Here is a 25329-nt window from a genome sequence, read left to right on the forward strand (position 1 = left end):
ACCAAGACATATGAGACCTGAGTTGAGTTCCCTGCTATTCCTCTCCCTCATTTATAGCCTGCGATCATCAGCTTGAAATTTGGAGATAAAAGCACTGAACTTTATCAGAGAAGTACTATAAACATACACACACACACACACACATATATATATATAATAAAGAAAATTGCAATAATAGTTACAAGAAAAGCATACAGGAAAGATAACGTATTTTTACTCCCTGAATACTGTTCAAGTGTGACTTCTTTTTAATTACATAATAATGCCAGTATAACATGTAGCAAATACAGCATTCTATTTTAACAGTGTCTTTGAATTTTACTTTATAGCAATATATTTAGAGGATATGCTATCTGTGTTTACCATATGGCAAGCGTCCGTGCAGCTTTCAATGGACCATATGCTCATAAAGAAGGACCAGAGTACCACTGGGCTCTATACGAAGGGAAAGTACCTTATCCTAGACCTGGTTCAGTAAGTACAATGTATTTTCCACGCTTATCATAGTATCATAGTATCATAGTGCGGGTTGGAAGGGACCTTAGAGATCATCGAGTCCAACCCCCGGGATTTGAGCCTTTGTGTAGCAGAGCGGCACTTCTACCACTTGTGCCACAGGGAGATTCGAACCCGGGACCCAGTGTTGCAAAGTGGCATTCCTACCACTGTGCCACCGGGGCACATATATTATGTTAATATAAATGAACTCAGGAAGAAAAAGCAGACTCCTGCAACTGCAGAATCTTACTGACTTGACAGACCAGGATGTATTTATTCAAACATATATATTGAATCATTAATGAGAAAAAAAAAAAAAAAAAAAAAAAGTGGAATGACTTAGCAATAAGCTTTATCAAGCACTAGAAATAATAGATCCCAAAGGAAAGCATGGATTTAAATATACAGGATTTTTAAAAATCTTACTGGGACCTAAATTCAGCAACTTTGTGTTAAGGGACCAACATCCTAAAGATAAAAGAAAAGGGATGGGAAGGAAAAATGAAAATGAAAGGGGAAATGGGAAATGAAAGGGAAAAGAAAGGGAGGAAAAAGAAAAGGAAAAAAAAATCTGTTGGAAGGAAACTACTAAGATCTTCAAGTTCAACTTCCTGGCCTTTCAGGGATCAGCAAAAGTTAAAGTACATTAATGAGAGTATCGTCCAAATGACTCTGTTCACTAACAGGCACAGATTGACTACTGTTGCAATAAATATTTCCTAATATACAGCCTGACCCTCCCTCTGGTGCTGCTTTCCTTTCATTATATCATCAGTTATGAGAGAGCAGAGGCCACCATCTCCCTCTCCATATCCCCTCTTCACAAAATTGCTGACACCAGTGAGGTCACCTCTCAGCCTTCTTTACTTTGGACTAGACAATCCAAGTGTTCTCAGTTTATCTTTAAACACTGTTATAAGATTTATTCCTCTCATTCAAGGATCATGACATTCTTATATTATGGAGCTCAAAACTGCACTCAGTATTGAAAGTAAGATCACACCAACACTAAATATAGCAGGAGAATCACTTCCTTTGACTGGTTGGCTGTTTTGCTTAATGCATCCTAAAATGTAGTTTAATATGCAAAAGACCCTGGGCAACTGCCTTTGAGAGTTGAGTTTGAGTAAAGGTTTGTACAGGATGGCCTCCCAATATCAGCCATTCTGTGATTCTGTGATCGTACAAACATTATCTTGATCTCAAACTATTTTGTAGTTTCAGTCTACTTATAAGTGTTTCTAAAATTTCTATTTTTGTCGTAGAATCATAGAATCACAAGGTTGGAAAGGACCTACAAGATCATCTAGACCAATTGTCTTCCCATTACCACTGCTACCACAAGTCACTAAACCATATTTCATAGCTCCTCATCCAAATGCCTCTTGAGCACTGCCAGGAATGGCGACTCCACTGCCTCCCTGGGCAGCCATTCCAGTGTCTGACCTCTCTCTGAGAGAAAAAGGTTTTCCTTATGTTTAATCTAAACCTCTTCTGATACAACTTGCAGCCATTTCCTTGGTTCCTGTTTGTTGCATGGAAGAAGAGGCCAAGCCGCTCATCACAACCTCCCTTCAGGAAGTTGTAGAGTGCAATGAGGTCTCCCCTGAGCCTCCTCTTCTCCAGACTAAACAATCCCAGCTTCCCCAGCTGCCCCTCAAAAGACTTATGCTCCAGACCCCTCACCAGTTTCATTGCCCTTCTCTGGACACATTCCAGGGCCTCAATGTCTTTCTTGTAGTGAGGAGCCCAAAACTGAACACAGTACTTGAGATGCAGGCTCACCAGAGCTGAGTACAGGGGGATGATTACCTCCCTGCTCCTGCTGGCCACACTATTTCTAATGTAGGCCACGATGATGTTGGCCATTTTGGCCACCTGGGCACACCGTTGGCTCATGTTCAGCTGATCATCAATCAACACCCCGTCATATTCTTAGCCCAGGAATTTCATGTCCTACCTCATGGGTGAGGTGATCAGTAGTGCATGAGGGTGCCCTATGCTTTGCTGGGATCCATCATCATTTCACAGATTGTGCACATTCAGGTCCTCCTCCACCTTCCCCTTCCTCCTGTAAGCCCTACAACAGGCAATGCCAGAATAATCCAGAAATGTCGCAGTTTCTTCTTGTCCATTGTCTTTTGGCAATACAGCTACTTGCGCACCCATGGCAATAGTTATCTGTTACAAAGGAGCTTTTCTTTACAGTCACTGAAGTTCTACCCTTTTACATGTCCATATTGTGCAGATTTTTTACTCTGTGGGATTCAAAGTCATTTCTAATAGCTGTTTGGCTAAAATCCACAGACAGCTTTCACACTTCACCTCTTTTATTTTCTCATAGGCTAAGGACTCACTCTGTTGAGCTTAATGTTGGAATAAATGGTTGCTGGAGCGTTACTTTCAGTGTTGTTTTTCCTTCTATAACTGAATCAATATTCTCTTTTGTACTAAAAGCAATCATTTGCAGAAGTAAACATTTATCCCCAAATCACAGGAAAAAGAGGCTGAAAGGCTTATTAGCTTATCTAGTCCATGCCAGTACAGATTTTCTCTCTGTAGTACAATTTTAAATGCATGTCCTCTCTCATTTTAAGTTACTGTTATGTCTTCTCCTGGAGTTGGAGAAATAAGTCAAAATACAGAACTGATTGCTAAAAAGAGATTATCTGGGATTCAAATGCTGTCATTTGACTATGTTGGCCACTGTAATTGTGTTGATATCGATAGCAAATGTTGGGTGTTTTTCGGGGGATTTTTTTTTTTTTTTTGATTACTTAATGTTGAAAGTAAATCATCAGTACCTAGTTGGAATGGAAAAATAGATAAATGTTTATCAAATGTTTATCAATGTTTTGTGCAAAACAGTATAAATCAAAGCAATAATTGTTTTCTTTCTTGACATATTTAATAGCAAATTACAGGTTTTACAGTTTTACCAAGTAATGAGATGGGTAGTATCATGCATGGACAGTAAAATGTATGTATATTTTACAAAGATAACATGATACAAGTTCACTAAGTGGCATTAATTTTATCTGCAGGCAGTAGACCTCCCACACGTTGTTTTAACTGGAGCTGGAATAGGCAGAATTTCAGTGTTAATGACCACAGTAGTATATAGATAGCATTACATTTACTGAAGATTGAAAACCATTTTTGGGTAAGAAGGACAGAGCACTGAGCCAGCAACTGAGCAAAGTTGACAATGATTTACAGAAAGGCTGTATTAAGATCCACTCAGAATAAATTCTTCCTCAGCTCTGAATACCCATATTTTGTTTCATAGTAGATTGAAGACTCCCTGACAGGCAAGGCAATGGAGCTGAAGCAAATATTTAAAAAAAAAAAAAGAAAAAAAAAAAAAAAGAGAGAGAGAGAGAAGGGGCTAGTAATTTTCCCAGGAGAAATATTTCTCGAGTGTTAATCAGTTAATCATGTTTGTCTATAAGTTGCAGAGCAAATCAGGGACCGGAGTAGCTGACTTTATCGGCTAACAAAAAATTAATTCATTTTTGACTGCTCATGAACTGTACAGCTCAGGGGTCTTTTTAACACTTCCTGTAGCAAGAAGTGAAAACTGTAGTTCATAGTCTTAGGATTCCAAAGAACAGGTCAGAGGAAGAAGAAGAAGAGGTCATTTAGCCCAACTTCTAACTACCTATTACCTTTTCCATTACAAAGGTGACAGTGACAAGAGGCCAAAAATACCTATTATTAGGCATCCCTGTGACTCAGCACACTTTCATCTCAGCTGCTGACTGGGAAAAAATGGAGTCTGTAAGGAATGAGAAACAGTTAAGAGCTAAATAAATAGAAAATCACAGCTAGAATTGCTGTTTCTGACAGATTCGACAGTTTGCTACTCTGAATTCTCCTTAAAGCACAGCGTTTTTGCAATATTCTAGGTTGCTACTCAAACGATTCACTTAGTGTATTAAGGCTGTGATGCTTCTGAAAATGACATCAGTTACCTCAAAAACAGTGCTCATAGACTTCAGAGTTGGCTGCATTTACTGTTTCAATTCTAGACTAATATATTTTATTTAATTAAAAACAAGAAGCCTGCAAAGGATTATTTTTTATTAAATCTCTGTGAAACTGGAACTTTACAAAGGGTAGTTGATAATGTCTATTCACTTGATATGCTGTCTAGTGCATGGAAAGCAGAGGCTTAGCCTATCTTCAGGCTTCTGTTCTGTCTCTTCAAGGTAAATTGGCAGTAAAACTCCATCACTAGGTTGATTATGCAATTACTTTAAAGTCAACACCGAACAAATACTTTACTGAAGCTAAGCCCAAAAATTGGAAAAAAACATTGCCCCATTTGAGAAGAGCGGGAGTTTGTTTGTCAGTTGCAGCTGGCTGCAAGTTTAAAATTACCATTTCTGGTAAACAACAAGTATTTTATTTCATTTTATTGATTGAAAAAGACCAATTTATGCAGGGAGATGCTGCTACCGTGGCTTTGCTTGGAATGCTTCTTAAAACCACACTGCCTTATGAATATTTTGAGAAAGTAAATGGTTACTGAGATATTTCCAGCTTTATCATAAATGGTTCCAATTAGACATCATGAAGCAAACTCGAAATGCAGAATTTATGTGCAGTTAAGGAACACCATATCCTTTGCAAAGCATCCTAACTTCTCTGTTTAACACATTAAATTATCCCTAATTGCACATTTGACCAAAGGAATAAGCCTCTTTTAATCAGTCATTCACATGAGTGTATTTGCTTTATAAAATGGTAGATTGATCAATGCAAACACTGGCATTTCATACTAACCTATGATATATAATACTTTCATCATGAGTCAGAAATTAGAATAAAATTTAATACTCTTAAAATACTGGAGATCAAGAATTACTGCTCCCACTGGCATCATTTTTAATTGTGCTTAGTTTGTTATGATAAAGTATTTTGCAATCACAAAAAAGAAATTTGACTATAGATTTCAAGAATTACTGCCCTGATGACTTTACATGACTGTCTCCGGAACTGGGAAACCCCTTTCTCCTACCTCTGTCGATGGCCATTTTGATTACAACTTCAATATGAATCTGGGGATGAAACAAATGTTATTTTATTATTATTATTATTATTTTGCCAAAATCTGAATGCTTCAATATTTAGTCTGCTCTTACTATGCCAGACAGGAAGGAGTTTCTAAATGTGGGAGTGCCAAGGTTCTTCTCAGCAGATTAATAGACCTTGATTGTTTGACTTCTCATGATACATAATCCATACATGCATAAAGCATGGACTTCACAATCACAGGCCCTATTGTATATTTCTGTACTTATTTTAATGTCAGGTTTTGTGTAGACTTGTCATCATCCCTATGAACAATACTAGTCTCAGACAATTTACTTGGCAAGCCTTCAGGGTAATCCATGTTTTCTGTTTTTGCAGTGTGCCAGCAAAGTGAATGGTGGTCTGTACACTACCACCAAAGACTACCCTGATGAAGCTGTCCATTTCGCCAGGAGCCATCCATTAATGTATCAGCCTATCAAGCCTGTTCATAAAAGACCAATTCTTGTAAAAACAGATGGGAAGTACAATCTTAAGCAAATAGCTGTGGACAGAGTGGAAGCTGAAGATGGGCAATATGATGTGTTGTTCATTGGCACAGGTAAAATAAAAAAACTAGGAATACAAATGTTTTAACAGGTTTTTGACTCCAGGTTGAGGAAATTTTCTAGTCAAAAAATAAAATAATAAAGCATTACAACAGCCCTCTCTAGCAATAGCTCTGTGCATGACTGAGCCAATCTGCACTCATAACATTACAGAAGAGAGTGGTCATTCTAAACTGTGCTGATATGAACAGAAAAATAATGGTAGGAAAAACTTCTAAAGAATAAGAACAGAGACTAAAGTATAGAATTCACAGCCAACACTATTCCTAAAAAGCAATCTTTATACAATTTCTGACATTTTTAAAACCTTACAACACAGTCATGTATCTGAACATCATTCTCAACTGGGATTTAGACTCCAGGAGAAACAAAGATGATATGATTTTCAAAAACATCAGTTCAAGTTTACTCCAATTTTTATCTTCTCCATTTCTGGAGTCCACAAGTCTATCCGATACTGTTAAAAAGAAACTGACAGCTTGACAGTTTTGACAGAGCTGAAGGAAGAAAGGCAGATACACTCAAGTTTATATTTGAAAAATAAAATACTAGAAATTTTCTGCCCAGTTTAAAACTTTTACCAAAAGTTACATAGACTTCATTTAACTGCATTTTTAAACACCTACCAAAAATAAGCATGAATATGGTAAATTACATTACAGAGGCACTGTACAGAGTTACTGTAGCCCTAAATAGCTAGAGAATAAAAAAAAACAATACAAAACAAAACAAACAAACAAACAAAAAAACCCACATCCTAAAGGTATCTGAAAAATAAGAAACCTTCAGAAAATAAGAGGGAAACTTAGAACTAGAAATGACTGGTCATGTCTAATCTGCTTGGAAAAAAATCCAAGGATTAATATATTCACATTTTATCTAGTTGACAACAGGAGTGGTGACACAAATAATATTGACTATTTTGACTAGGCAAGCATATTCAGTGAATTATTTTTTACTTAATGAAATTCCTCTGATAAGCACTTTTCAGTGTTGAAAACAGTCAGAAGTATACTCATAGAACAGTAAAAGCTAATTTATACTTGTTTTGTATTTCAAGCTTTTAAATTGCCTCAGTACAGTCTCAGCATTGGACTTTGTGTGGTCTATAATACATTGTGTCATATACCACTTCTGTTTCTAATGCAGACTTTATAATGGTGACAAGGTTTTTCATATTTACTACTCCTGAATTTATGATTGAGGTGTCAGATTTTTGTATACAAGTCCTCTGTTCAGCAAAGCTGAAACTAATGAAGCTTAGGTACATGTTTCAGGTTGTGCTGAACTGGCACCCAACAAATGCTTAGTTTTGAGATGTCCAATTTCAGATGACAAGAAATTCCATCATAGGAATTTGGCCTTCAGAAACTGCAAGTTGATTTCTTCATTCTGTGTTCTGGCAAAGTTCCCATCAGAAAGCTCCCTGCTTCTCTTGTCAATATAATATTAGAAAGAGTTAATCCTTTTTTATCTGAGTCCAGCACCTTCTGTGTAACATTTGTAAGCAGCCTTAAAGTTCAGCAGGTTTCCTTGAGGTTAGAAAGGTTTTTCAAAGCAGAAATGTGAACACTCGGACTAACTTTCCACATATCTGTCAGAAATATTTGAAGAATCATAAAATCATTATGCCTGGAAAAGGCCTGTAAGATCATCTGTTCAACCATCCACTCATCACCAATAATGCCCACTAAATTAAGTCCCTGAGCACCGCAACAGTAAACAAGAATTACTTATGAAAATCTGAACTCAAACTGTATTTTTTTTACTGACTCATTACAAAATTTTGGTCCTCACATATTCTCTTTGAGAAGTAGTTCCCCTTTATGTTTGCCTCTTTGATCTTTTGCTGAATATTTTTTTCCCATTGTTTGCTTAATATTTCACCTGCAAACCAAAGGTGGCAGAAAGTAACATAAGGAGTTGATAGCTGCCATTGTTGATGACAGATTTTCAGATTAAGGAAAGTAAGATGCTTTAATAATAGTCAACAAGACAAAACTGAAGTGGTGGAAGACCAGATGCTATTCTTGTGTTTTAATTTCCTGAAGTAGCTGTACTGACAAATATACTGATGGACCTAAATTCCAAAGTGCCTTAAACTTTTTGAAAGTACAGCTTTTCTTTGCTTATCTTTCTTTTATTAACACCTTCAGCTCAACAGCAGCTCAGTGAGAAAAAGAGGACTGCATATAATAAAGCCCTGAATTTGTTGGTGTTTTTGCCTGGAAGAATAGAACTTCTGTGAGAAATTAGGGATAGTTACTAGATTCCTAACTAGTGTCAACACTCAGATCCTATAATTAAAACCACTTAACACTCCCATGACTTGATGGACTCCCGTTCCTACTGTCATTTCTTTTTCTCAGATATGACCACTCTGTTATTTTGCAGAAAACCAAGGTGTTATGACCTAGACTTTGAAAAATGCTAACTAATTAATCGTGTTTCTCAGGGGTGTCTCAGATGTCTCTTAGTTGCCAGATAGGCCAGAGCATGTCACAATATCTTTGAAACATGTTAGTATGTGTGATTGTTTTCTAAGATTAGTATGTGTGTTCTGTAGCCGTTATTTAATGTCTTTGAAGGCCAAATAAAAGTTTCCATAAATTTTATTCCAGTATTTTTATATTTGTTTTTCTTCACAGACAATGGAATTGTGCTGAAAGTCATTACAATTTACAATCAAGAGACAGAATCAATGGAAGAAGTGATTCTTGAAGAGCTGCAAGTATTCAAGGTGAACCGTGCTGTATATGAAGCATATATAAAACTGTCTTGAAAATTTTTCAGTTAAATTTTAAAAATGTGACATACATTACATAATAGTTGTCTGCAACAATTTTTCTAATTATCTATTATAAGACATGAATTCTTCATTTTCTACTGTTTTTTTTTTTCAATAGACTTATTAGGAGCTACATTTTGCCATTGCTCCAGGAAATCTGAACAGAAAACAGAGGAGAGTATTGAGAAGGAATTCCTGTTATTTTCAATTTTATCTTCAATTAATGTTTTGTTACAAAGAACATTACACTTTCATTTAGGACAAAAGTAGTTCAGTGGTGGCATGAGATAATGTTCTGTTTAGCAGGGAAACTGTAGTGTTCCTGTGGCTCTGATAATCCAGAAGTGCTGGTTTGTCATTTTTAAATAAACTCTTTTAAAGCAGTACTTCCCCAAACCACAATTTCCCCACATCTTTTTGGAGGATCAGAACTTAGAATAAAAAATCAAAGTATCTAGCAGTGTTGAATACAAGTAAATATTAACACTATTTTGCCTAATTTATTCTCATAGTAAAGCCACATGATTTTTTCTAAGCAAGGATGTTTCCTATTTTCTAGGTGCCAATTCCTATTATTTCAATGGAAATCTCCTCAAAAAGGGTAAGTGATGAGTTTCACATGCAAAAATTGTGACTCAAATGTAATAAAGCTGTAAACATTAGATAGATGGATGATTGGTAGGTAAATAGATAGACAGATAGATAGATAGATGATAGATAGATAGATAGATAGATAGATAGATAGATAGATAGATAGATAGATAGATGTACATAACCTCTAACAAGATCTTGTCTTCTAACAGCAAATCCATTTGTAATACAAATTCTGGTTCTGTTCCTTTATGAAGAATTTATGTTTTCTAATTCCAAGATTCAATCTGTTAAACCACTCTCTGTTTTTTACATGTATTGTTCACACAAAAACAAGTGAAAAAGCAATTTGATCAATGAGATACTGGCAGAGTAATCATGATAGGGATTAGCTTGGTGGATGTGACAACTCAAGGAAAAGCTCCTTGCTGATAAATGCATGTGGGTTTCAGTCCCACAGCAATTTAAGTTCTAAATAAGCCTTACTGGGTGTCCCATAAATTCAGTTAACAATGAAGGCAGAGCTGTTTAGGCCTGACTCCCTTCAGAGTTTCTGTTAGCCTCACCTAATACAAATACTTAAGTTATTATTCTTGTAAATAGATACTCATCTGTTCCCTATTGTAGATATGGACCCATCTCAGGATGGAGCCATTATAAACATCCCAGGATACTAATTTCTTAACGTAGACAAGTATTGCAATATAGGTGCGTAGAAATACGGTGAAACAAAAATAACAAAGAAGGAGGATTGCATTGATAGGAGGTGTGATTGTGCCTCAAAGATCATTTTAATTTTGGTGGCTAGTAAACTTGCATTCTTCTGTAGACAGTGTAGAAAGAAAAACTCCTCTGATAATGATTTGGGTGAGGATCCTAACTTGATTTTTATTTCTGAATTATTTCCTGGATCAATTTATTTATTTATTTATTTATTTTTACATAGACTTTGAAAGGAGCTCTGAAGACTAGGTTGCCTAACATTACAACTAAGTGAACATTTTGTAGAATCACAAAATAATTGGAGCTGAAAGGGAGTCTGGAAAAAAAAAAAAAAGAGTATCATTTCAGATGTCTGCTTATTGGCTCTTGGTGAAATGTCACAGTAAATGGATTATGCTGGAAGAGTGAGAAGGATACACTATATTAAAAGGGAAGTAGTCTGCCACCATTATACCCAAGACATCTGCTAACTCCACAGTTTCAAGAAGCACCTGGAAATTATGGAGAGAATAGTAGGAAAGTTGCCAAAACTATTCAGTGGTTGAAGATTAAATGTTCCTGCGGGCAGTAGAAGCTGCTCTACTTTTTCAACATATCAAAGAGAAAAGGGAGAGGCAATTGGGCATCCAGGCATTGAATTTCACCCAACTTAGTGACTTATTGTAGAAGCAAAGGAGGGGGAAGGCTTTGAACATTGATTTCAAAGCAATAAAAGTCAATTCAGATTTCTGAGTATAGACAAATTCAATCTAGAAATAGCATGAAGTTTCATTGTACTAAAGAAAATTAAATGCTGGAATGTGTGTACATAGCTGGCACAAAATCATTTTGCATTTAACATTAGATTTGTGCACAGAAGTATAATGTAGTTAGGATTATGTGAAGAAAAAAAAAAAAAAAAAAGTTATGCAATTTCTCTGCCCAAACATTTTTTTCTAGTCTTCCTTAACTGTAGAGTTTGTGAACCTATGGAGATTTCTTTGTTAGCTTTGTTTCAGCGGCATTATAACATTCACCAGTCTTCACTATGTCAGTGATATAATAAAATATCTTGTTTCAGGCTTGAGCTGTTTATCTTTGTGGCTAAAAGATAATGCTCTTCTTTGATGTTCTGTTTGCTAGATATTGGATGCTTTTTGCTCTCCTCTGATGAACCAAACTGTACAGTAGAGCTTACTCTTTTTAACAGATGAAAGAGAAAATTCCTTTTTTTACATGTCACTTAATGTGCTATTCACATCTTCTGGGACAGTCATGTTGCAGCCTTGGCAGACAAGAAAGAATTACCCTCTAACAAGGATCTTAGGTTTAGTTATCTGATTCAGTTCCTGTTTATCTGTATTATTTCAGCTGAAGAAGTCCTCAAATATTGCTGTTACCAGCCTCTCCTGGTCTCTTCCACTGGTATTTCTGAGAGTTATAATTAGTAACCTAAAAAGATAGTGGGTATGTAATCAGGTTCATGAATGAACTATTTGGATTAAATTTCATGGTTTGTGATAGGCAAGCCAGGTTAAATGAGCTAACTGCATTTTCCAGCTTTAAACAACTTTAATATAGCGTTCTTAAAGCTTGTGCTTTCTTTGGCCATTTGGATAAACCCAGTTCAGAAGGAATCCTTTTTCTATCTGGAAAAACATTGGAATTGAGCCATGCAAAAGCATTTCCTATTGCAGTGCATATTTCTGTGTTCAGTCCATTTTCATTCACCAGCAACAAGATTTTTCTCAAATCCCTGTAAACTCAAGATGTTCTTTTCTGAATTTATTATCCCATCCACTTCTGACTCACATTGATCATATTTCATTTATTTTGTAAAGGAAAACTTAGATGACTCAAACACCCTTAGTGTTAATGTTGAGGAAAAAAATAATAATAATAATAGTAAAGAAGATATAGTGTGACCAATTAATTCATAAGAAAAGACTGTACGGTAGCAGAAAAGGAATATCTAAGTCCTTTGTACTGAAGGATTATGTAAAACATAGTGCTACTGTGCTTTTGTATGTGTGAACATACTGTACGTATGTAGCAACATCAAATGCTAAACATACCTGATAAGTCCAGTTTTAAGGTTGAGGTTGCTTTCAACTTTTTCAAAGATGAACTTTGATTAGTACTTTATGTCAAGCTTTCTTATGCAGATTGGTTAGGTGATAGAAGTGTAAGGAGGAAACTACCTCAAGGAAGTCTCTGTTTAAACACAAAGCTTAGAGTTGAAACTTCAAAAGCGAGGAAATTCCAAACCATATTTGTTTATTCTAATTTCCTTCTGTTCCACCATCCTCATGCATGAGAGTTTAGACTGTTGTCAGTCTTCCTGCAGAGTAACTCTGCCTCCCTCAGGGCATAGGCTGGATGCACAACAAAGCTGAAACTAATATTTCTTTAAAACTCCACTTGTTACAGAAGTCATCTTGGAAGTTCTAGCAACTGAACTGTATGTGTTATGTTTTTCCAGCAACAGCTCTACATTGGAACTGAGTCAGTCATAGCACAAGTGAAGTTTCACCAGTGTGACATGTATGGCACAGCCTGTGCTGACTGCTGCCTGGCTCGAGATCCCTACTGTGCTTGGGATGGCATCTCCTGCTCCCGGTACTACCCCACAGGAATGCAGGCAAAGAGGTGAGAACTACTTCTTTCTGTGCAATCTGTCTTGTGAAATAGCTTTAGAAATGTTCCTAATACACTGAAGGATTTCTACAAAAGATGAATCCCAAAGTTTTGAACGAAATGAATACCATGGACAAATTAAATGGATAAATCATAGACTATGGGAATAATATATGAGTGTATATATAAGGAAAAACAAGATAGGACGTGGTAATTAGCTAGGATGTGTAGAAATTGTGGAACCTGAGCATGATGTAAATGGTATGGAATAAGGGGTGGATATTGTCTTAGTTTCAGCTAGGACAGAATTATTTTCTTCCAAGTGTCAGTTATCACAGAATCACAGAATTATCAAGGTTGGAAAAGACCTAGAAGATCATCCAGTCCAACCATCATCAATACTTCCCAGTTAAATCATATCCCCCAACACAACATCCAAACTTTCCTTGAACACCTCCATGGTCGGTGACTCCACCACCTCCCTGGGCAGTGCATTCCAGTGCCTGACTACCCTTGATGCAGCGTTTTGGTTCTGGGAGGAAAACAATGTTGATAACATGTTTACGTTTATATTTGCTGCTAAGCATTGTTGTACAGAGCCCAGGTCATTCTCAGTGAAGGCCCAAGGAACTGAGAGGAACAGAATTACAGGCATAGCTGACTTAAGCTGGACAAAGGAATATTTCATACCATATGACTTCATGCGGGAGTTTTGAGAGGGGTGGAAATTCACATAGCTCTCTTCCACTTCTCAGAGGGCTGCCTGGGCATCAGTTGGGGTGTGGTGAGCAATTGCTTGTGCATTAGTTTTTATATACATTTGTCATAACTAATGTCCATTTCCTTTTCTCTATCTTAATAAGTAGTTGTATCTCAATCCACAAGTTCTACTTCATATTTTTTATTCTCTCCCCCATCCCACTGGGAAGTGGGGCAGTAAGCAAACAACTGAGTGGTGCTCAGCTATCTGTTGGGTTAAACCACAACAGACATAAACTGCATTACAAGGAATAATTCATGAATTAAACGCAGTTATTATGACAACTACTTAGTTATTATTTGAAGAAAGTTTTAAGCAAACCTCAATTTCCTTTCATTTCTTTTGGTCAGCAAGGGAAAGATGGACTCTTCATTCTTTATAAAATCAGGGATTCATTTTGGCAGTATTTATTCAGAAAGCATATCATAAAGCAATAACATATCCAACAGAATTTTTTGGGGGGAAGGATGAAAAAAACAACAAGAATCTGATAACCACACATTTCCAGCAGTGAAAGCTGAACTTAGATGAATTTATACATTCAGATTGTTCTGGAGGTCCATTCAAATCATGAACCTAACTTGGGCACTTTGAAAAACCCCTGGGCAGACTTCTCACCATTACTAATCACTCATTCATGGCTTCTGGCCCTCATTCTTTGTGCAGTGATTTGCCATATAGCTATCATCTTACCCTCCCTCTCAAACCCAGGTTCTCTAATTCAGTGACAAAGATACCTGATCAAACATATAAAACGTGTATAATATAATCCAGACATTTTTACAGCACTTCTAAAAGATATCAAATACAGAAAATGTTGGATAATGTGTTTTTTTGGGGGGGTAGTGAGCATTAAAAAGTCAAAATGAGAAATACAGCCAATGATAGCATGCTAGAAATCTCTTGGAGTTATTGCACTGAGCAGCAGGTTAAACCAAGTAGGAAAGGTATCCCACTTTATAGGATTATATAGTCTTCTCATGTCTCTTGCAAGCAGCCCTATGGGAGGAACATAGGCTCTGGCTTCCTGCTCCATGTGAGACCTTGGAATCAGATTAAGGAAGATGAACAGATGGGCCAAGCAGATTTATATCCTATAATGTATATATAAATTGGGTTATTGTAATAATGCTTGTGGGTCAGTTATCTGAGATGTAAAAACCATCTGGGAAAGAGGGTAAGGGGTAAAAGCTTTCCTACCAGCCTGCTTAGGCTGCACCCACATTTATGCTGTTGTGCAAGCTGTTTATCATCCATGAAAAGATAAGAGAAACTTGCTCACTCCTTAACTCAGTTGCACATTTTTAGCATACTTCTCACCTAAGACAACTTCCAGAGTAGCAGTCTCTAAGTTCCCTGACAGATGCATTTATCCAGTGATATGGGAAGCACCCCAGGCACCTTCCTGTGCCTTACCTCCTTAGCATTCATCAGGTCAGTCTCTAAAAGAAGAAAATACTTCTCTTATCACCCTCCTGCTCTCAAGATAAGAGCTGCAGCAGTGAAGAAGGGATTTACACTCTATTGAATGTTCTCAAGGTCTGTAAAACTTGTTTTACATTTAAGAGTTTGGTGGACAGCCAGCAGGAACACCTAATATTGAAAGAAATTAATAGTATTTTCTTTGTTCACTTTAACTAGTGTCAAAAGCTCAGAACTTCTTAACAGCTATGAGCTTGTATTAACTGTGCAGTAGATGGCAAGGCAAAGAGTGCTCAGGGCACACATACAGAAGTCGTTTAACTGCTGGGATTCAGGTGGAACCATTGCTAGGAAGAGCAGGCCTCATGAGATAACATGGAGTTTTCTCCTTCTCAGTTACAAGAGTTATCACCTTCTCAGGCAATAACCCTGCCATTGCTCTAGACACATCTGATGCCACATACCAGAGCAGACACCTCTTAATTTGGCTTGGCTTTCTCTCAGAGTTTGATGTAGACTTTTGCACAAGTTGTTTAGTGTGAGCTTCTGAATTGTAAGAGCAGCCCTTGTGAGAGCAGTTAAGAGTACTAAGAAATCTCTTTTAATTCCTGTCCAACTGGTGCTGAACTGAAGCAGAGATACACAGTACATCCTGCTCCCATTGGTTCATGTGCTGTCTGCTTTAGACCTTAATGCCTTCAGGGTATGACAAGTATTTAGAGAAGCATGAAACAAAAAAACCCTGTAAATTAAGGCACATGCAGGATATAGAGAACTGCAGCAGAAATTAAACAAACAAAAAAACAGAACAAAACAAAAACAACCACAGAAGACATAACCAACCCCCTGCTTGGAAAACAGTACTAACTTATTTAATTCTGAAAGCCTGTATTTTAATTCCTTGCAAATTCTTAGTCTTTATAATTAATTAAATGTGGGATTTAATTTGGGAGACTTAAAAACTGAGCCAAAAGTCCCACATCCCAGTGCTGGCAGTACAGAATACCACATTGTCACAGTAGTTACAGGTGAGTAGCTCTGGTATACTGCAGATACTTGAGGTGCCAGAAAGAAATTATTTTGCAGTGAACTTCACTGAAATATTCACTGAAAGCAAAGAGTTCCAGTATTTAAATAGCTGTTTTAGTTCACTGTTACCTCAGTAATGTGATTTAGGCAGGTTCAGTGCTTTTTCACAAGCACTAAATTCCACTGATGAGCTTCTTCCAATATCTATGCCAACAAAATGTCCGGGCTGAAAAAGGGTTGTATCTTAAAATAAATTCCATCCACCTTTTGCAGGTCTGCTAACCCGAACTCATGAACACACGGCTCCTTGCACTACCTGCAATCGGCCACCAGAGGGCGCGGTAGTGCGGGGCTGCGGCCAGGCCCGGATGGTTGCGCTCGTTTTATAACCGTGTTGGCAGCCTGGGTGCCCCCGTACTGGCCCGCAATGTACCGACCCTTGTGGGAAGAGAATAAAAACCTATGTATTTTTCCTAAGTCTCTGCATTACTGCTGAATATCCTTTCACAGCACTAATCAAGCTGGTAGGCAAAAGAATATTTCAAGAATTCAGTTGTTTTTTTTTTTAAGTTTCTACTTACATTGCCTTGAAAAATATCTTAAATTGCCTTGCCTTAAATTATATGCTGTCATTTGAGTAAAATGCTTTTCACAGAAAGGATATGGGTGCTAACTTAAATGTCACTCTGTTGTAACATTTTGTTCTGCACATGAAAACTCAGTCTGCTGCTTCATGTCTTCAAACTGTAATGAAACCTTTTCTCTCTGGATCTTTTTGACTCTGTCTCATCTATCCCTGGGAAAATGGTAAAGAAACATGTACAGGTGATGGTGATGATGGCCGTATTCTTTTCCTGCAGATAATTTTTTATTACAAGTTACAGATTATACATCCACGTACTCTACCTGTGCTAGTCACTGAATATTGTCCTTGTAATATTTTATCTCAGTATTTTGTGATAGTTTATTGTTCATGGAATTCTGAATTAAATGAGTACCAAGAAAAAAATAAGAAGTGCAAGGCTTATGTCAGTGTTTGTGAAATACATTTATCTCCCAGCACCTTTCTGTGTTTCAGCACTGCTCCCCATTCCATCCTACTCTTGAAACAGCACTGAAGTGAAGGTACAGGTAAATGTATCTTCCCTCATTGCCACCAAACAAATATTTATTTCTCCGGAATGGCTCCAACAACTGGAGAAATATTGTTGTTTTACAAGACTAGGATGTTTTTAGTTCATCAGGAAGTGCTTAGTACTTAGTACGTACCTACTAAGTGCTTACTTACTTACTACATATATATCTACTAACAGTCCATTTCTTACTAAAGAGTGCTGCCTCACAGCAGTGAAGTTTTCTTCTTCATTTGTTTTTTTAAGGCTAATGTCAATTTTATTTTTACATATTTTTGCAAGAGAATGTGTCTTATGAATAATCTATATACACTGATATGCAAAGCTGGTAGCACTACCACTAGCACTTAAAAGTTATCAGTAAGGACAGCTGCCACATCTTTACATTAAAATGAAAATTCCCAGGATTAATTAAAGCCCTGTTGCTATCATTGAATATCAGCTTCTGTTTAGAAACATGTATTTTTAGCACCTAGTCTGCCTAGAGGTCCCCATGTTGTCCATGCTGAATTTGGAGATTCCACTGTAAAAGTGATGGCAAAACATTAGCTCTGATATTATGAATATCATTAAAGACTAAAGCTGTTCTGTTGGTCCTCCGGTACCCCTAGATCAAAAGTTAATTTGAGTGATAGAATTCAGAAAATAGTTACAATCTAATTGCACTTTTGAGATATGGTGAGTGACAGCCATGAGTAAAATCTAGCGTAGAACAACATAGGTCACCCCAAAGTAGTGCTTCCACAGAAAATACCACAAGGAGCACAATAAAACTATTTGATAGAGCAAATTCTCAGCTACAAAACACACTTTTTCAAGTCATCACCATTAGCTATGGATTTTTGCCATCAGTGAACAGGAGCCTACGTGCCACACTTGTAAAAAATCTGCACTAGCAGAGGTCATCCACTGTTTCACGACTGCTTTCACAGTGTTGTTGTTGTGAAAATGTTGTCCATACAAACCATCTTTCTTCATCTTGAACAAATGGAAGTCAGAAGGCACCAAATCTGGATTATACAGTTGGTGGAGTATGGCAGTCCAGCCAAGATAGGCAATGTGGTCCACAGCCTTCAAACTTATACCAGGCCTGGCATTATCATGCTGTAGGAGAAAGGTTGTCTTCTTCTCTGGCCTGACTCTGGAAGTTTGAGCATTGTGATGTAGTGGTCAGAGTTGATAGTTTGTCCAGGCTGCAGGAAATCCAGAAGGATAAGCCCTTTCCTGTCCCAAAAGACAGTGAAAATTCACAGGACCCATCTGGTGCAAAATGTGGTATTTTAACATTGTCACCATTTCCAAGACACTGAAGTTGATATTCAGCTCTATACACAGCTCTTTGGTCATAATCCGCTGATTTGCTATAGATATTATTGCACAGCTGAATGAGAATCTTCATGTTGTAATGTGACAGCTGTGCATGGGCATTTGGAACATGCCCATGTTCCTCACTGCCTTACTGTGCTCACATCCACTGTTTGGTCTCCATAAACGTTCAGTAATCATTGATGGGTGCAGTATTTTCTACATGGAGGAATAAAGTGACACACTTTTGCTTCATATGCACTTCCATGTCAGGTACCATTCTGTCAGACTGCCCCTCTGCTGCCATCTGTCTCACAGCAACAAAATGTAATGGAATATTAGCAGGAAGGCTGACCCTCTACTTCCACACCACCTGTATCCACCTCTGACATTGTGGGCCAACATCATAAAATAGGAGGCATTATGAGAAGGTCCTAATAATTTCAGTGAAGTCTACTTGTACCAATTAGTAAATCTGCCTTGTATGAATTCATATAGACTTGTTTAGAAGCAAAGAATCGTAGAATCTTTGGAAGGCCCAGGTTGGAACTGGCCTCAGAGATCATCTGGCCTTTCATGGTAAGAGCAGGACCTGGGCAAGACTGTCAAACACCTTGTCTAGCTGAACTTTAAAAGCCTCAGCTGTTGCTTTTTTAAACAAATGCAATCATATGTTGGTTAAGATGAGATAAAATAGCAACGTGTAAGTATCTTTCTCAATAGTGCTACATTTTTAGGAGCCAAGATTTAGCTCTTTGTTTTTTTAATGAATACCTCCTCATTGTACACCAATAATCTGCACACTAAACACATTTTCTAAATAAAGAATTATTTTTCCTCTCTAGACGCTTCCGCAGACAAGATGTACGACATGGAAATGCAGCTCAGCAGTGCTTTGGCCAGCAGTTCATTGGTAATCTACTCATGCCTTTACAAACTGTTAACAAATGCCTGGCACAGAAAGTACAGATTTTGCCAAAAGGCAAAAGGCTATATGTTGTCATTTTTAACCAGATAAAAGATATTTAATTTGTGGTTATACTGGAGCATATATGGTATCCTCCTGTTTAACTGACTTAAAATCAAATCACTGAACAACTGACAAGAAACAGCCACAAGCAAATGGCAATATGAAGGGCTGAGATCTGCTTCTTTGTGTATAATCTTAGCAGAATCATGGTCCAATTTGCATTGCTTGTTTTGTAGCCATGTTCTATGGGAGGCTGAGATGATGGGAAAAATTCACTTAACAAGTCAGACCTTCACCAGGCACTACTTAGCAATAACTATGTGGTTGGATGTAGATTAAATTTCATTCTTAAAAGTAAGTCTAGACTGAAGTCAGGAGGTGGCAAGGACTGTCAGAAACAAATGGACACATACATGACATATGTTTTAAAACTTTTCCTTCCAGGAGAAGCCCTGGAGAAGACTGAGGAGCGATTGGTTTACGGAATAGAGTACAACAGCACCCTTCTGGAGTGCACCCCTCGGACCTTACAGGCAAAAGTAATCTGGTTTGTCCAGAGAGCCCATGAAACTAAGAAGGAAGAGGTAACTATTGTTAAAATCTAATCTTTTAATTAGTTAAGCCCATGGTTAGGAATACTGCATCTTCACTGAAGGGCCAGTCATCAGTTACTGAAATGTACATAAGGGAAGACTGTGATGTTCATCTAAGTCATTATGCTCCACTGAGTTAATAGGCTGTAAGAGGCCATAGGCCTGGAAATTTCATTTGGTGTATGAGTTCAGAATCTTGAAATTGAATAAGTGAATAAATATTTGAATTGTAGCTAAACTAGTTAAGGTCTCAAAACAAAAAGGAATCTACCACTTCTCTTGATATGTTATTGTGGAGGTGAAAAGTGTAAATGTTACTCCTAATGTTAGTCTTGCTTAGCATTTCTTAATTCGTGCTGCCCCACCCATTATATCACAAAGCCTTCTGAAAATGGATTTTGGTGACTCTCTGCTTCTTTTATATATATTACCCAATTGCAAAGGTACTTGATAGAGCTGTAGAAGTTCCCAATTATTCATTTATTCAAGGACAATTATTCATAAAATAAAATACCTGGTATTTCAGTCTTTAGTGAAACCTGAGGACTTTTACTGAGGAGGTAGGAGAAGGATATGTTGTCGTATTTCCTTTTAGACCTACCACCTCAGATACTAAGGAACAAAAGTGTAAATTCAGACTCTAACCTTTCAGTACATTTTTATACTATTAGGGTGAATTGATTCTAATGCTTTCCTCTGATATTTATTCCATTTTACACGAATAATTCTATCATCATTAGAAAAAGATAATCCCAAGCAGAGAGAAGCACATGTACCTAACACCCAACATCTTACTGCTAAATAGAAAGATGAGAATTCCATTCTGCTGGGCATTTCTGCTGTTCAGGCAGCTCTGTGCTCCCTGCATGCCATCATTTCTGAATGCACTGTATTTAATAACTTAGTTCTCAGAAGCTCCAGGGGAATTCCAACATGACACACAGAACTGAGGCTTCAAGATCACAATGGTCCTATAGTCAGATCAGAAGTCAGACATTAAAAAAAATTCTCTGAAAGAGTGGTCGGGTGCTGGAATGGGCTGCCCAGGGAGGTGGTGGAGTCACTGACCCTGGAAGTGTTCAAGAAATGTTTAGATGTTGTGCTGAGGGATATGATTTAGTGAGAAATATTGGTGATATGTGAACGATTGGAATGGATGATCCTAGAGATCTTTTCCAACCTTGGTGATTCTGTGATTCTATGATCTGAAAATGTCTGTGAGTGCTGCTTCAAAGACATTTGCCAATGTAAAAGAGCATTCACGGAGATAGTTATCGCAGGTCAGCTGGCAAATGCCCACGTGTTTTCCATCCAGAAGTTTATTTGCCTGTTGCAACCTAACTTCTCTCTGTCATTTAGCCACGAATGACTAACCCATGCTGGGAAAGCAGAAAACTGTCTGTTCCACTGTCTGTTCTGCCATGCTTGCCAGATTTTGTCGACTGCTTTACTTTCACAGCTCAACTTCTTTTTTAAGTAAATATTTTACTTGCTTACAAACTCTGAAATAAAGGGTCTTGGATCTCCTGCCTCTCAACATTTAATATTATATTCTTTAAAGTACTTTTGTGTTAAAAAAAATAAATAAAAATACCCTGCCCCAGTGTAATGCGATAATGCACTCTCCTCTATGCAACTATCTCTTTTTTTCAGGTGAAGACAGATGATAGAATAATCAAAATGGACCTTGGCCTCTTATTTCTGAAGCTGCATCGGCTGGATTCAGGGACTTATTTTTGTCAGACAGTGGAACACAGCATAGTTCACACTGTTAGAAAAATCACCCTGGAAATAGTCGAGGAAGAACGTGTAGATGAAATGTTCAGTAAAGACTATGAGGAGGAGATATCTCACAAAATGCCATGCCCAATGCAGAGCAACATACCTCAGGTATCAAAACCATGGTACAAAGAATTTCTTCAACTGATAGGTTACAGCAACTTCCAGAGAGTGGAGGAATACTGTGAAAAAGTCTGGTGTACAGATAAGAAGAGAAAAAAGCTGAAAATGTCTCCATCCAAGTGGAAATATGCCAGTCCTCAGGAGAAGAAGGCAAGGATCAGGCCAGAGCACTACCGGTTGCCCAGGAACATAGCTGACTCTTGATGGACAAAATCCATTTGCTGTTTCTGGGCAAAATTTTATTTGGACTTCAGTAAGAGGGAAAAATCAGTTTGGTTTTGGTAAATGAAACAGGTCTATATGTATAAAATATCAGGACTGAAAACAAATACACTATGGTAAGTTGTACAGTACACTCATGACTGTTTAGGAGCAGTTTACACAAAATCTTATCTAAGTAGGTTGATACAATCAGAGTTTTGCTTTAGGGAGGGCGTGACAATCTTCAGACTTTGAGTGCTTGAATCAGTTTCATGTGTGGACCATGCTTGTGCTGTATATTGTTGCATATGATGGAATATTTAAGTAAATTCAAATAAGCATTCACGAGTGGGTGAAACATAGAATGTGTCTTTCCTTGTTTTCACAAGTTTCTCATGGTTCTGAAAGCAGCATGTCCTAAGATCTTTCATTTTGATTGTGACCAGTTCAAATTCATCACTGAGAGCATATGCTAATATTGTGTCCTGCTATTTCTAAAGATTATGAAGAGAAACCCTGTTTACTTCCCACTGTTTTTTTGTCTTATCAGTTATTTATGAAGCACGGTGTACCATCACAGCTAAATAATATTAACTTAATGTAATTCAAATGCATGCTGGGATCACAAACAGAATGAAATTCTTCAACGCATCTATATGAATTGTTGGAATAATGGTTTAAATAGAAAACAAGTCTATCTTGTGTCTAGTAATGGACATTGCCTTAATAACGACACGCATTAAGGGAGTGCCCTCTTGTGGCTAAACAGAGCAAATCTGATGGTATCAAATATTTTTTCAAGTAAGGTGTAGCTAAGTATTTGTAGATCCACAGCTGGCTTGTTTTCAGCATACACTTCTCATCTCCATGTGCCAAATCCACAGATTGAGAAGGTAGTGTTGGAAGTCATTCATCCTGAAAATGGAACATTTCAGGTAATACTTTATGTCATCAATATACTTGTGGGATATAATGGAGTGATACAAATTAAGGAAGTAGACTGAAGCAAGAACAGCACTATACAGCTGTTTTTCTATAATATCCCAGTCTGATCCAGGCAGACTTTGCTGGTACATGATCTCTGATCGAAAGAGCTGCTTTTCTGCTCTTGTGCTTGATACTAGGAGAGGAGGTCAAAGAAGTCAGTCATTTACAATCTGGGACTTTAAAGACTTTTTTCTAAAAATGAAAATAATAATAATAATAATGAAAAAAAAAAGAGAAAAAAGAAAGAAAAAAAAAAGTGCTTTTATTTGAGTCCAAAAGCATCTGCATAAAATACAGAAAATCTCTCAGTTCACTACTTGGAAAATCTGGTATTACGAAATGGGATGCATATATAAAAATAAATAAATAAATAAGTGGAAAAATAGGGATGTTATAAACACAAATGAGTTAAAAATTAATTAACTCCTCAAATAAATAGAAACATGATGCCAGTAGAGTAAATAGCCAACCTGTTCCAGATTTTGATTCTGCCAACAAAACATACAAAGGATTCACAGGCTGTAATGAGGTTCACATACAGCTTCAACTTCTAATCAGAAAGCAGAATTTTGAATTAAAGAGCATTAACATTCAGAACAGAGATCTGCTGGCTTTGCTATGCTGACAAACATTGTCATGGATGCTGATCCAGTGCCCTCCAAGCACTGTGTGAGTGGGACTTGGAGCAGGAGTAGGGAGCATTGCTGTGCCCCTCTGGTAACTGACTATCGCAGGGTTTGGAAAGAGCCCGTGTGCACACAGCCAGCAAATGCTCATAAACCAGCAGATAAGCCTTTCCATCAGCCAGTAATCTTAAAGAAAACACTTTATCGGGAAGTTTGCACTTTGTTTAGCTAAATTGTCTGTCTGAGAGATGGGAATGGATGCTGTGCATAAATGTGCAAGGTTGCTAACTTTGACCTGATAAAATAGACTGGTTAAATTCACTTTTCAGTGGCAGCTTAGTGGAACTTAGCAGCAGTTAGGATCTCTGTTTATTTACAACTACATGGAAAACACTAGCACTAAAGACTGTGACAGAATGAACACAGAATAACCATCCGTACTTTATATTTAATCCACTGTAAAATTTACTCTGGCATCCCTGACTGGAAAACTGCTTAAATATTACTGATATCTTCTGATGAATTATAGAGCCCACTTGTTTTCATTAGGAATGGGAGCTATATTTTACCTTTTTTTTAATTATTATTATTTTATTTTATTTATTTATTTTTCTGATTAATTTGTTAGTGTCTGGTGCCAAATGTACCTTTAATGGACTGTAAGAAAAAAGTAACAGCATCTCATCCTGATGGAACAAATATGACTTTATGTCCATTCTGAGATTTCAGGTGGAAGTCATGATATACACAAATCAGATTTAATATGAGAGTGTGTTTTAGCTCCCCATCCCCTTAGTGGCTATATATGGAGAATTCCATTATTTTTTTTTAGTAAAAGTTTAAATTTCTAGCTCATACTTTGCAACTTTCCTGCTTGATTATTCACAACTAAAAGATCTTGTTCAGATTGTTACATCATCTATGGAAGAAGATAAAGACTGACAGTAATGTATCTAGAAAGGATATGCACAAAGGTGCTCATACACAATGTTATTTAAAATGCTTCTTTGTATATGTGGGGGCATTGTCTGCTTCTTTTCATTATGAGCTTGATGTATTTCATATGTGCATGAAGTGGTCAAATTACAAATATAATTAAGAATCATATTTGGCTGACATTATTTGTATTATTTCTGTTTTACCAGACAGAATGTTCCCGTGCAGATCACGTGGGTGATCATGAATAGATTTAGTCTTCCAAAGTCAGGTGGATTTGGGCTGCTCATGAATAGAGCAGCATATGTTGCATGGATATATTTTTGAGAACAGAACATGACTAAAACCAGAAGATTCTAATTTATAGATATTTGTTGAGAAACAGCAAGTTGGAAAACCTTTGATTTCTGCACTGCTGTCTGATGAAGAACAAACCACGTGGATCACTTGTAGTAAATACTTAATTTCCTTTCACTTTTCTGTTCTCAATGGGATTATTGCCACCTGATACAAACTACTGTGGTCTCAGACTCTGCTGGGACATCTAGTTGGGAGTGCTAGCCTATAAAAATAGCCCTTTAGGGTCTACACAAATTTTCTGCAG

The 25329-nt window shown here is 37.2% G+C and overlaps 1 protein-coding gene across 1 annotated transcript in view; it reads left to right on the top strand.

Annotated features, from left to right (window-relative positions):
* SEMA3E (semaphorin 3E) overlaps nt 1–24896 on the top strand; it is a 120964-nt gene extending 96068 nt beyond the window's left edge. Inside the window, exons 10-17 of the mRNA XM_015880582.2 lie at nt 330–474; nt 5914–6136; nt 8792–8883; nt 9491–9532; nt 12707–12873; nt 19356–19423; nt 19925–20064; nt 21727–24896. Coding sequence (XP_015736068.1) covers nt 330–474; nt 5914–6136; nt 8792–8883; nt 9491–9532; nt 12707–12873; nt 19356–19423; nt 19925–20064; nt 21727–22179 — 1330 coding nt within the window. The 3' untranslated portion in view covers nt 22180–24896. The remainder of the gene's footprint in view (nt 1–329; nt 475–5913; nt 6137–8791; nt 8884–9490; nt 9533–12706; nt 12874–19355; nt 19424–19924; nt 20065–21726) is intronic.
* The last annotated feature ends 433 nt before the right edge of the window (nt 24897–25329 follow it).

Source organism: Coturnix japonica, chromosome 1, assembly GCF_001577835.2.
Source record: "Coturnix japonica isolate 7356 chromosome 1, Coturnix japonica 2.1, whole genome shotgun sequence".
Lineage (NCBI taxonomy): Eukaryota > Metazoa > Chordata > Aves > Galliformes > Phasianidae > Coturnix > Coturnix japonica.